We start from the raw sequence: 12275 nt of genomic DNA, 5'->3' as shown, positions 1-12275 counted from the left end.
TCATTGCAATAAAACTTTTGCCCGTGTGTGTGATCCCTCATATTTGCCTTCAAAGTGTAGGTCTTTTAATTCTAAACGCCCATCTGTTTCTGTGGTCTACACTCTCAGACCATAGAATTGATAAAATATGTTCAAAGCTTAGCAGTAAAACTTGCCTATCTTCTGTGGTTTGTGGTTCCACTTGAGTTTTGAACGTTTACAGCACTGCAAAAAGGGATAAGCCCATAAAAAAAATGTGATAGATTTGTTAATTGACCATGACACCGAACTTTTCAACTCACAAACATTTATTTTGAACAGGACAAATCAGGAGCTTAGCTCAACTTATTTACATTGTGTTTAGATAATACTGCATGTAGCTTAACCTCATCTAGTTACTTTGAGAAACAAAAAGTTCATCTTGTTACTAAAAGTTCATCATTCTTCAGTGGTGTAACGATACAGCTAAAATGTATAATATTTACAAGTATATTGATTCAAGAAGGTCACTTTAGCATGATGACTTACATGTACTTGTCCATCTAGAACATTATTTTGGCAATGTGAAGCAAATCAACTAGCATTAAGAGAACATCATGTATTAAGACTTTTTTATCAAAATAGTTAGAGAGGTTATGAAGGGACAGCTTTGCCCCACTGGCTCTCACACCTGTGTTTAAGTCAGTAAATCAGAGTTTAATCCACTGACCTGAGTTCATTCGTCAGACAGTGTGTTCCCTTATCTAATATTAATAATTAAAGAGTAATCTTTTTACATTTGTCTTAAATTCAGTTGATCTTCACATCAAGCACATCTGAAAAAAATTCTTAATAGAAAGAGATTGGCTTTAAATTATGAACTAAGCTGCACTATCTTAATAAAAGGCTGGACCATTAGAAATAAAGGAACGACAAGTGTCAGGAAAAGTAATCTACAAAAATGTATAATTTATACCGTTGCGGGCAAACTGCATCATAATTAGATATATATTTACTTCTAAGAAGTAAAACATTCATTTATGAATTCACCGAATTTATCCCTTCCCTCGATTTTCAATGGTCCGGCCATTTTGTGTTTTTAAGCACGTCGTTTCTTTTTCAACTCACGAGGAGGACCTCTCAGGAAACACCGCAATCTTTTGATTGGCTAATTTCGATCCTAATCTCGGCCCAAATGTCGCCACCTGTTGTTTTTCATTCAGTTTACGAGTTTCCCGCCTTTGGGGAAGGTCGGTAAATTCATCTTCCCTCTTGCAGTTTTCTTATGCGATGCTGTTGAAAAGAATGTTCAAAGTTAAGAAGCTGTGTCCACTTGAGGTCCTCTGAGTTGATTTTGTTTTCAACATCATGTATGAAGCTGAACTGAAGCAGATTCAAACTCAAGAAGTGGATTCGTAAAAAACCGTCGAGGAAACAGCTAAGACACCATTTTGTTTTAAGGTTAAGTTCACGTTTCTTCCTGTGTATATTTTACCTTGCATATAAGCTTCTCATTAAAGTGTTTAGCCTGAAACATTTGTGTTGTTTTCAAGCTGAGTTACATGAATTCTTTTAATTATTTTTAAAAAACTCCGTAAAACCACATCTCGCGTACGCAAGATGCTCCCTGAAGATGTGTAAGAATATCAAATTATAGCACAATTTAAGCTTATAAACAAAACTGTATCTTACCACAGGCATCTTCACTTCATTTGAGTTGGGAATCTAGTCATTTATCATGATTCGTATCCTGAGTCACTGCGATGAAAAAGTGTTTTACATGTTTTAAAGCTAAAGCTGTTTTTTACGGAGTCTTTTTTTTTTTTGCCTTCTGCAGTCGGTACACAACAACAACAATCCTAGCAGTTCGTCTAAGCTAGTCGATTAAGTTTGTTGAAACACAATGGCAATCATTTCTAAACAATTTCAATGAAGACCGTGCAATTGGGATTAGCCTGTTGAATTTGCTGCCTAGCTTCATTTGTTATTCTATTTAAAACGAGGTTTAAGCTGCGTAATTTATTGTTATTTACAAGAGCATTACTCAACTGCTTTACACCTTCATCTGTTATGTTATTTTGCTGGAGGTTTAAGCTGCTTAATTTACAATTATTATTTACAAGAGCATTACTCAACTGCTTTACACCTTCAGCTGTTATGTTATTTGCCCTGAGGTTTAAGCTGCTTAATTGACAATTATTATTTACAAGAGCATTACTCAACTGCTTTACACCTTCATCTGTTATGTTATTTACCCTGAGGTTTAAGCTGCTTAATTGACAATTATTATTTACAAGAGCATTACTCAACTGCTTTACACCTTCATCTGTTATGTTATTTACCCTGAGGTTTAAGCTGCTTAATTGACAATTATTATTTACAAGAGCATTACTCAACTGCTTTACACCTTCAGCTGTTATGTTATTTACCCTGAGGTTTAAGCTGCTTAATTGACTATTATTATTTACAAGAGCATTACTCAACTGCTTTACACCTTCAGCTGTTATGTTATTTGCCCTGAGGTTTAAGCTGCTTAATTGACTATTATTATTTACAAGAGCATTACTCAACTGCTTTACACCTTCAGCTGTTATGTTATTTAGCTCGAGGTTTAAGCTGCTTAATTTACAATTATTATTTACAAGAGCATTACTCAACTGCTTTACACCTTCATCTGTTATGTTATTTGCCCTGAGGTTTAAGCTGCTTAATTGACTATTATTATTTACAAGAACATTACTCAACTGCTTTACACCTTCATCTGTTATGTTATTTCGCTCGAGGTTTAAGCTGCTTAATTTACAATTATTATTTACAAGAGCATTACTCAACTGCTTTACACCTTCAACTGTTATGTTATTTTGCCCGAGGTTTAAGCTGCTTAATTTACAATTATTATTTACAAGAGCATTACTCAACTGCTTTACACCTTCAGCTGTTATGTTATTGTCCTTGAGGTTTAAGCTGCTTAATTGATAATGCCTATTGTCAAACAACTTTACAATCTCTACACAACCCAACGAGCCAATGTTATTATGGGACAAATTTATGAGCGAAATTTGTTGACAGGTTTTAAGAACATGAACCACTGCTGTACAGTCAGCAGGTGCGAGGCGACATAAACTAAAATCTACAGCATTAAAGCCAATCTCTTCCAATTTACTTTGAACAACTGAACCTGATTCATTGTTTTCATATATGCACTTCATTAATGTCACCGCTAAATGTTTTTCGCTGCCAGTCGGCCAACAGGTAACTGTGCGTCGCTCCACTGAATCGTCTTGCACGAACTCCATCAGCTCGCTTTCATCTTTCTCGTCTGTTGTCTTGGGAAGAAGCTCGGTAAATATGTCGATAGATGGCTTATCTAAATCACCAAGCAGACCAGCCACGAACTGCATTACCATTTGCCATTCACCTTCATTGATGTGGTCAGCAACGAATCTTCTTAATTCTGCTTCTTTCATGGTATCAACAACATGCTTTGCTGCGAGGAATTCCTGCATGGTTAAATGAAGGAAACAGAATTGAGCTTCGTATTTGAATGAGTCAGTCTGAAGATCTGGTAGGCGATGAAAAAGCGCACTTTGAACTACATCCTTGCTGACTTCGTTTGCACCAAAGACAAGTTTTCTCTCTCTTATGCCATCGAAAGCAATTTTCGACAGTGGCTTGAATTCAGGAGGCCAATCTTTTGATTCAATGTCTTTCCCACACAGGCGTTTCTCACGATACTGCTCATTGTGTCTGAAGAAAAATAGTTTTGTTGCTATCTGGTAGATGCGTGTCAGCTTTTCTGGAAGGCCAACACCAGTTGAAAGAGTTTTGTAATTTAGAACTTCCAGCAAGCATGAGCAAACAATGAAGAGGTTGACAGGGATATAGCATAACGTGAAAATGTTCATATTAGTGCTGATGTGCTGCCATATTTTTTTTCCTGTGTCATTCTCCGCTGCATTTTTCGTAAAGTTGTTAACGTATTCTTCAACTTGTTCGGATGCGAAGCCAAGAATTTCAAATGTTCTGCGGAAAGGAAAATATTCTACGTCTGAAACGGCAGTGGGTCTTGTAGTTGTTAAAACAGTGGCTCCGCGGAGAAGATGTCCTTTCACTATGTTGTACAGGAGGGCAGAAAGAGGCATTCGTTGTTCCTCACTCATGCTAACGGGCTGGTTATCGCGGAAACTTGAAATATATGCAGACTCGTCCAAGCCGTCAAACAGGATAAGTAGTTTGCCGGGATTTTCAAGAATGTAACTCAAAACTTCATCATTGAGATATTGTGGCGGTGAAAATTCTGCTGCTGAAAGCAGTTCACGAAGGCTGAGTTGTTCTACGGAGTTAAATTTCCTGAATTTCAGGAGGAGAGCAAAGTCAAAGTGCAGTTTAGCATTGAACAGGCGCTGGTTAGATGCCCATTCACGTAAAAATTTTGTACAGAACAATGTTTTGCCGATGCCGGGACGGCCAACAATGAGGACTTTTTCGTTTTTGACATCAACAACATCTCCTCGTGTTTTCGGTAGAGAATTTCCTTTTGGTCTTGGGTAGACCTTAAGCTGCTGCTCTCTGTCGCCGGAGAAATCATATCGTGCCGTGTTTGTAATGAGAACCAAATTAGTATAAATACTATCAATCTTCAGATCTTCATTACGTGTTGGATCACCGTGATCTTTTTTAAACGGGGCCTCAAGATCTGTAGGTCTCTCCGTGAAGTGTCTGATACTTTCCTTCAGGCTTTCGATCAATGTGGATATTTTTGACGGTAGTGGCTGAGGTTCCTGATCTTCAGATTCTCGAGAGTCTTCCTGTTGTTGTAGTTCCTGATCTACAGATTCTCGAGAGTCTTGTTCTTCTCGAGGGGGGAGATGATCTGCCAGAAACTGCGAATCTTCCAGGAATTTCTTTCCCTTTCTTGCTCGTGACAAGATGCAGATGATCTCAATCAGTATACTAAGCGCAAGAGCTCCATTTACGAAAGTGACAGCATGAATCCAGAAGGTTTTCCTCGTTGCTCGTTGATTGTGACACTCGTACATGGTGCTGTTCTGAATGTTGCTGGTTGATGACCCATTCGCCGCGTGACTGCCTCCTGCTATTTGGCAAAGAAAGTCGGAGGGGAAGCTGGCAGGATAAAGAACTTGAGTCTGTAGGACTATAAAAACAATTCCCATAGCAAATCTGGTGGCAAGTTGACAAAGATACGCCACAAACAACCTGCGTTTTCGCTCAGGTGGGTTGTCGTTGTTCTGTCTTTCGGCATCTCTTTCGCGATTAGCTGCCAGCAGCTGATCCACTCTTGACTTAACGCCTTGAGAGTAAATCACTCCAACAATTCCAATGAGAGAAAAATTCAAAATCACAAAGGCGTAAACAGGAACACCAGATTTGTTGTATTGTTTCTCGTACTGTTCAAAACACTGTCCTCGAACGAGGTCTATCTTTTCACTTTTCGCAGCACAGCGGAAATCAAACCTGGACTCACTGTTCTCCATTTCTGCAAAGATGCCGAGCAGGATTACTCCAAATAGGATCCAACAAATAACTGCTACGTAACTGATCCTGTTGAAGGTTTTAGGCTTCAGCAATTCCTTCAGCGATTCCATTTTGTGTGTGAAGTTTCTCGCTCAGTTGATCTGTTGAAAAGTAACATTGATTAGAATGAGGCGTGGAAATACATGTAGATTGAACATAGGCACGCAAGTATTGGCTACAGAGCCCGATTCAACTAAACAATGGACATTATTTTCTGTCTGCTAAGCATTACAAGTTTCTCGAATGCTCTCGAAGGAAGCTAAAAACAAAACAGAAACAAGTTGTCAAGAAATGAATTTGAGGACTACGCGTAATAATACCGGCACTGCAGCGACAAAAAAAAAAAAAAAAAAGACTGCATGGTGTGGCAAAAGTTTTCAATAAATGGATGTTATTTTTCGATAGTTTTTGCTACTGAGATTTGAGACAGGAACACATGGAGAAGAAATAGTTATACAATGTTGTAATAAATCCCTCTAGAAATACAAAGATAAATGGGTCAGCAAATACACACTCATTCCGGGCTATAAATTATTAAAAGATGCATTAATCTCTGACGAGGAAAATTATTTAAGTTAAGTAAGGTACCAAAGAAATCTAAATTGAAAAGACAGTTTCAATATTTATCAGCCATGAAAATGGATGGAGTTTACGCATGAGTGCTAGCTAGCGCGAGTTAAAAATCTTAAAACAAATTGGAAAACACGTCTTTCTTCATGTTCTTCTTCAAGCTATGTGTTTATGAATAGGTGTTTCTTCATGTACAGTTCATCGGCTCGTGATCACTGAATTAACATAGACAGAAGTCGTTAGATTACATATCAAGATCTTTCGGCTTCTACCAATATGTTGCTTGACTCGTACTAAAAAATGCTAAAGTTTTTAGAGCGACAGATGGGTTTGAAACTCAGTTCTTTAGAAGTGTTCGAAAGTGATCTTCAGTGCAAAGCTCACAACAGTTCCTTCTATTCCTAGAAAAGTTGCGTTTATGAGCAAACAGAAATAATGTGCCCCTCGGCTTTTGACTGCACAATTCAGGAGACGTCGCAACGGTTCATTTGCTCGACTCGAAAGAATGTATTCTTAAAATTTCTAACTTAAAAAGTTAAAGAGGGTTTTGCAACTCGGTTGTTGAAAGAACTCAAAAACGGGTAATAAATCTTGTTGCAGCTTTCCTCTTTTCATAGAAAATTGCGTTCTGAGCAATGCGGAAACAAGAATGCAATAGACAAAAGAACTCATCGATAACACAACTGGCGTTGCTTGCATCAGAAAACTCCTTGAGGCAACAAACACATTTAATTGTTCACATGTTCCTAAACCGCAACGCTTCCTAAGCAAGAAATAGCTCGAAATCCCTATACTAAAACTCTATCAAGATTACTCTTAACGTTTAACGCAGAAAAAAAACAAACTTGAATTATCAGATGTCAAAGAAACGGCGGCAGCAGCTATGCAGTGACTGAGAAATTCACAATGAGAAAGGAGTTAGAGTGCACGAAGGACCGCCTGAGTCGAGAGGCGTAAAAAGGTCCTTAATGTCAACTAATGAATGGTTTGTTATTTGCTGTCTCCTTGGCAATTAGAAGTTTCTCGAACGTTCTCAAAGAGAGCCGCAATTAAACAGGAACAAGTTGTCAAGAATTAAATTGGCATTTAATCATTTTTTACCTGTGATGTAAAACAAAGCAAAGCCACTAAACCTGACCCCTGAGGTCTATAGACCGTGATAATAATACACTGCCATAAAAACGAATCGGGCGAACGTTTTTCGATACGGAGATGATATTGGTTTTCGATACCTTTGGCTACTGATATTTGAGACAGGAACACATGGAGAAGAAATAGTTAAACAATATTGTTAAAAAACCCTCCCAGAAATACAAACATAAACGGGACAGCAATGACACACTCATTCTGTTTACTTGTTAAGATATGAATTAATCTCTGACGAGGAAAAATAGTTCACTTAAAAAGGTTTAAAAAAATCTAATTTGTTGCTTGGAAAGATTTATCAGACATGAAAACGGATGGAGTTTACGCTTGAGTGCTAGCTAGCACGATTTTACAAGTTTGAAAACACGTCCTTCAAGTGTAAGCTAGAAAGAAACTTAAGAACTGAAAGAAACGTTGATAATCCAATGTTTTAACATCAGTACTTCATCAGCCACTATTTCGCAACTGTGTAACTGACGATTTAATTAGACGTGCTATATTAACTTTGTATTCATTAGATTGGTCGCGCCTATATTATCTATATTGGTTTTAAAATGAAGCATTTTGCCAACTCGCAAGAACTTTAGGGTTGTGTCTGTTTGTGTGGTAAAGAGCGCCTCAGTTCATGTGTTACAGGGACAAGACCAAAACTAAGGCCTAATATATTGTTATTCATACAAAAAACTGCATTGATATTTCCACTAAACAGTTATCTTTCTCAGTATCAATTGCTCATGAATACGAAGCAGATTAATCATAATCATTAACAGTCAGTATGAATCGACCTACGTAGTTTTGCAGTAGTTTTCCTCACATACCGAAGAATTAGAGCACTCCTTCACGTTTCTATCATTCGACTAAAATCAAATCATGGAAATTTGTTGCAGTGATGGAATCATGCCTCCAGGGTCACTTGGTGGGAAAAAGAATGAATTTTGTGAAATAGCTTTTTCTCTGGCCAAAAATGTCAATTACACTGATGTTGATGCGGAGTAAACATAACGGTAAATGATTGGTGGTAAAGGAGAAACTGATAATCAACAAATAACGAGCTGTTTATGAATTGGTCTGTCTTTATGTTCAGTTTCCTCTGCTCGTGATCACCGAATTAATACAGAAGTCGTTAGAGTACATATCAAGATCTTTCGGCTTCTTCTTATGTATGAGTCAACAGAATTAAGGTGATTTCACGAAAAGTGAGTCGAGTCGAGTCGAGTCGACTTTGTGCGGCTCGAGAAGAGAGCTGAAGTTAATTCTAGCTAACTTTGCTAACATTACCTCGAAGCCACAACTAGTGTTGTCGTTATGTTATTCATCACAAAAAAGGCGCACATACTCAATTTAAACCTTTACGTTTAAAAATACAAAGAAACTAACCTTCAATCAGAGAAGTCTAAGAACAGCAGACAGCAATACATCGGGTTGTTCAGGAGGAGTTCGAGTTCGGGTGCTTGTGAAAAGTACAATCTGAAGGAAATTGAGCCGACGGGTGTATATATATGGGCTGATGACGTTAGCTTAGAGAATTTTCTTGGCAACTAAGTGTTATGAAATGTTTTCTTAGTTACGCAGTAAGCTGCAAATAATCAGGTCAAGCAGAAACGAACCTTTTTTGTCCGTGAGGCGTGGCTCTTGTCTGTACACTTTCGGTTTCATGATGCCCTCCTGGTTTCGTGGAAAACATCAACTAAAGAACTCCGTTCATATCACAACAATATAAAACAAACGAAGACAACAACGTTCTTTAGAATTACCCAAAGTGCAGTTAATTTTGTTGAACTAATAACCGCACTGCTCCTTTTAAAACCATAACAAACAATTAACATAACTTGTCTAATGTTTACGTAATTACTGTGGCGAATTCATTCATAACAACTGAAATGATAAGAAGCATTGGTGACGCCAGTGATGTATGAAATGATAGGCAGTGATGACATTAGCTCAGAGAATTGTCTTAGCAACTAAGTGTTATGAAATGTTTTCTTAGTTACGCAGTAAGCCGCAAATAATCAGGTCAAGCAGAAACGAACCTTTTTGTTCGTGGGGCGTGGCTCTTGTCTTTACTCTTTCGGTTTCGTGATGTCCTCCTGGTTTCGTGCATGCAAAACATCAATTAAAGAACTCCGTTCATATCACAACAGTATAAAACAAACGGAAACAAAAAAGTTCTCTAGAATTAGCGGAAGAGAAGTTGAACTCCTTTCATTTGTTAAAGAATCGCACTGCTCCATTTAAAACCACAACAGAAAATCAACTTAAGTTGTCTACTGTTTACGTAAAAACTGTAGCGTGACTTCATTCACAGTAACAATTGAAATGATAAGAAGAATTGTTGACGCTAGTAATGTATGAACATGAACTTATTAAGTTTAGCTTGCACCTGAAGAAGGTCGTGTGTTTTCATACTTGCTCTGATTACCAGCAAGAGAGGACGAAGGCTAAAAAGCTAAAAATAGACAAATGAAAAATCATCTGGCGTGATCTTCCTGGGAGACCCAGGGGCTCGGAGGGACTCCCATATCAAAAGAACGGGGCGCTCGTCGGAAATTTTGAAAGGAGCCCCTAAGGGGTACTAAGATCCTGTTTTGTGGGCGTGGCTTGAAATTTTTTTCACCCCTTAGAGGTACCAGGTCTAAAACAACAAATTACCTCCTGTCAATGTTTTTCGTTTTAATACCCTAAAAGCTGCCGCAAACGCTCTCGCTGTGGAGCTTTTGAGGCTGACCAGTTTAAGAGGTACTAAAACCTCTTTTTAACCCCGTAAAAGGTACAATGAGCACCCTCCGTCATTTTTATATCAGAGTTCTTCCAAACCCCCCCCCCCCCCCACCCGTTCCAGGGCCCAGGGGCAGTTGGTGGCGGCGAGAGAGGATCTTCTCCAAGAAATATCGATACCCTCTTTAGTTAAGCACTTATTACGATTTGCTGTTTTTTTAAATCTTCCTGGGAGGAAATAAGTTTCCCTAATAAGAGCAGTTTGATAGGGGGAGCATCTCAGATTAGAATTGAAGCGAATCGTGTGCATGGGAGACTCGAGAGTAATTAAGGATTTACATACACATAGGGTGATCAATGGCATCTGATGCAGATAAATTTAGCGGAACTCGTCAGGGTATATAAACTTGCTTCCATTATTGACATGATCACGTGAGGTTCTGTTCCATTTATGGTCAGCCATCGGAATCAACTTATGCCAACAAAACGAAATTAAACGTAACGAACTGCAATTTAGCTTAAAACATACTTGAAAATTGAAATTATGAAATTTTGAGTTGCTTTCCCGAAACTACGGGACCCGTTATTATTTGCCGCCGGGGGAGGGGGTTCGGAGGATTTTCGGCTAAAGACAGCAACATTTCGCTTATCCTTCCTTTAAATGTTATTTCGTTTAAGTGATCTCCCTCATGACTACTGATAAATTTCGTGATCCCCCGTATTTGCACACACATTCACCTTTCGACGTGAATATTTCGTGATTTTAACGTTCATATGGAAATAATATTTTTAACTACGATATACTAACTTACAATATAATGAAGCCTCTTGATCTGTTTCTTCTGCTAGTTTGGCCGCCGATGTCTGGTGTCAGTTGACATACCAGCACTGAGGCCGATACAGGATTTTACAGAAGGGTATTCGAGGTACGGATAGCGCTCCCTGTAGGGGGGTCCGGGAGCAAGTCAGCGTGTCATAATGTCTCATTTTTTTAAAATTCATTCACTCCCCCTCCCCCTAGATCCGGCCCACACCCAGTCGCAATCTAACCATCCCAAGTACGTGGAAACTGCAAAGTTACTTGTTAGAATGCCAAATAACCGACCACCAAGTCTGTATGGGCACGTGACATTTGGTGGTAATTCGGCCATCTGATGCCCCCACCCCGCTTTTAGCTCTCAGTTATGATTGATCCCCCTTCTATTATCCCCAAAATCAAATGATCGCACCCAAAAATCCTCCGAACCCCCCAGGCGATAAATAATGACCGGTCCCTATAGTGCAGAAATGTTTTACACGAGTGCAGAGTTGTAATGCAGGTAAAAATTGCAACGAAGAAATCCAAGGCGTTTTACATACGGATTACAAATTGATTATAATTTTGCCAGCCTTGGTAAAATGTACTCGTGCTTAAACTTTAATCTGAAATAATCCCAGTTACATTTTTTCGACACGGTGTTTTACATCTACACGGCAACAGCAGGATTTCAGTCTGAGAAACACACATTTTTCGAATTCTAGCGGGACCAGCGTCCCAGGCGTGGGTACTCCGTTAAATGGGCTAAATAGGTATGTGCTGCCCCAAAGGCTGTGGATTTGTCCATTGTCCGTTCATTGTCACGCGTTTTGCATATGGCATTGGCCAATTCGCAAGCACTTGGGTTTGAGTTTCATCTGAGGTTATTATCATGTGCATTTGGTGGACGATCGGTCAGCCGATTGCCCCACTTTCTGCTACACTTTCTGCTACACCGCACTGACGAGACCCAACAAAGTCGAAGCAGCTGTCCACGATTGCATGGCTTTCAGTTTGGACTCTATCATGTCGTTGTTTCTACGTAATTATCAGCCTTGCTTCATTGTTATGTTTCTATTTTTGACCGATCAGATCTTTTACAGATCCTACGTACACCGGCAGCATTTTCGTTTGCGGTCTCTTGCACCAAAGGGTATGGCTTTTGAGCTGTTTTAGCCCGATAAAGGGTTGAGATTGTGATCATTTTGATCTAAAATGGGGTATGTTTTTCACTCTGGCCTGGTACTGGGTATCTTGTATGAAAGGAACTAATTTTTTCCGCATCAGCATTGGCAAAGTTGTAGTCCTTTCCAAATGTTTACGCAAATGGGAGCCATTTCTGGCTAGACGTGGTTATATGTTAAACCCCTGTACTAATTTTGGAGGTCTGTCATTTCTTGCTCAGGTCTGAATTAGGGTGTGATAAAATCACAGATTTTGGTCTAAACTATGGTAAGGGTTTAAAGGTTCGGGCTGCACACCCCTATCAGAAAGTACCCCCGGAAAGGGAGTACCCCCGTCCCGGGGAAGAACGCAGCTAACCGACTCAGCTGAG

General features: G+C 39.1%; 1 protein-coding gene across 1 annotated transcript; it reads right to left on the bottom strand.

Moving 5' to 3' along the window:
- Window positions 1-1874: 1874 nt before the first annotated feature.
- Window positions 1875-8662, bottom strand: LOC145493196 (uncharacterized). Its single transcript, XM_081472615.1, has 3 exons — window positions 8587-8662; window positions 2627-5594; window positions 1875-2365 (listed from the first exon to the last, which is right to left on the bottom strand). Exons 2-3 carry the CDS (start codon window positions 5562-5564, stop codon window positions 1875-1877), a joined length of 3429 nt encoding a protein of 1142 aa, XP_081328741.1. The 5' UTR covers window positions 5565-5594; window positions 8587-8662.
- Window positions 8663-12275: the final 3613 nt, after the last annotated feature.

The sequence above is a fragment of the Orbicella franksi genome, chromosome 7, assembly GCF_964199315.1.
Source record: "Orbicella franksi chromosome 7, jaOrbFran1.1, whole genome shotgun sequence".
Classification (NCBI taxonomy): Eukaryota; Metazoa; Cnidaria; class Anthozoa; order Scleractinia; family Merulinidae; genus Orbicella; species Orbicella franksi.
Note: the sequence above shows the minus strand (reverse complement) of the source record. Positions and strands in the feature narration are given on the sequence as shown.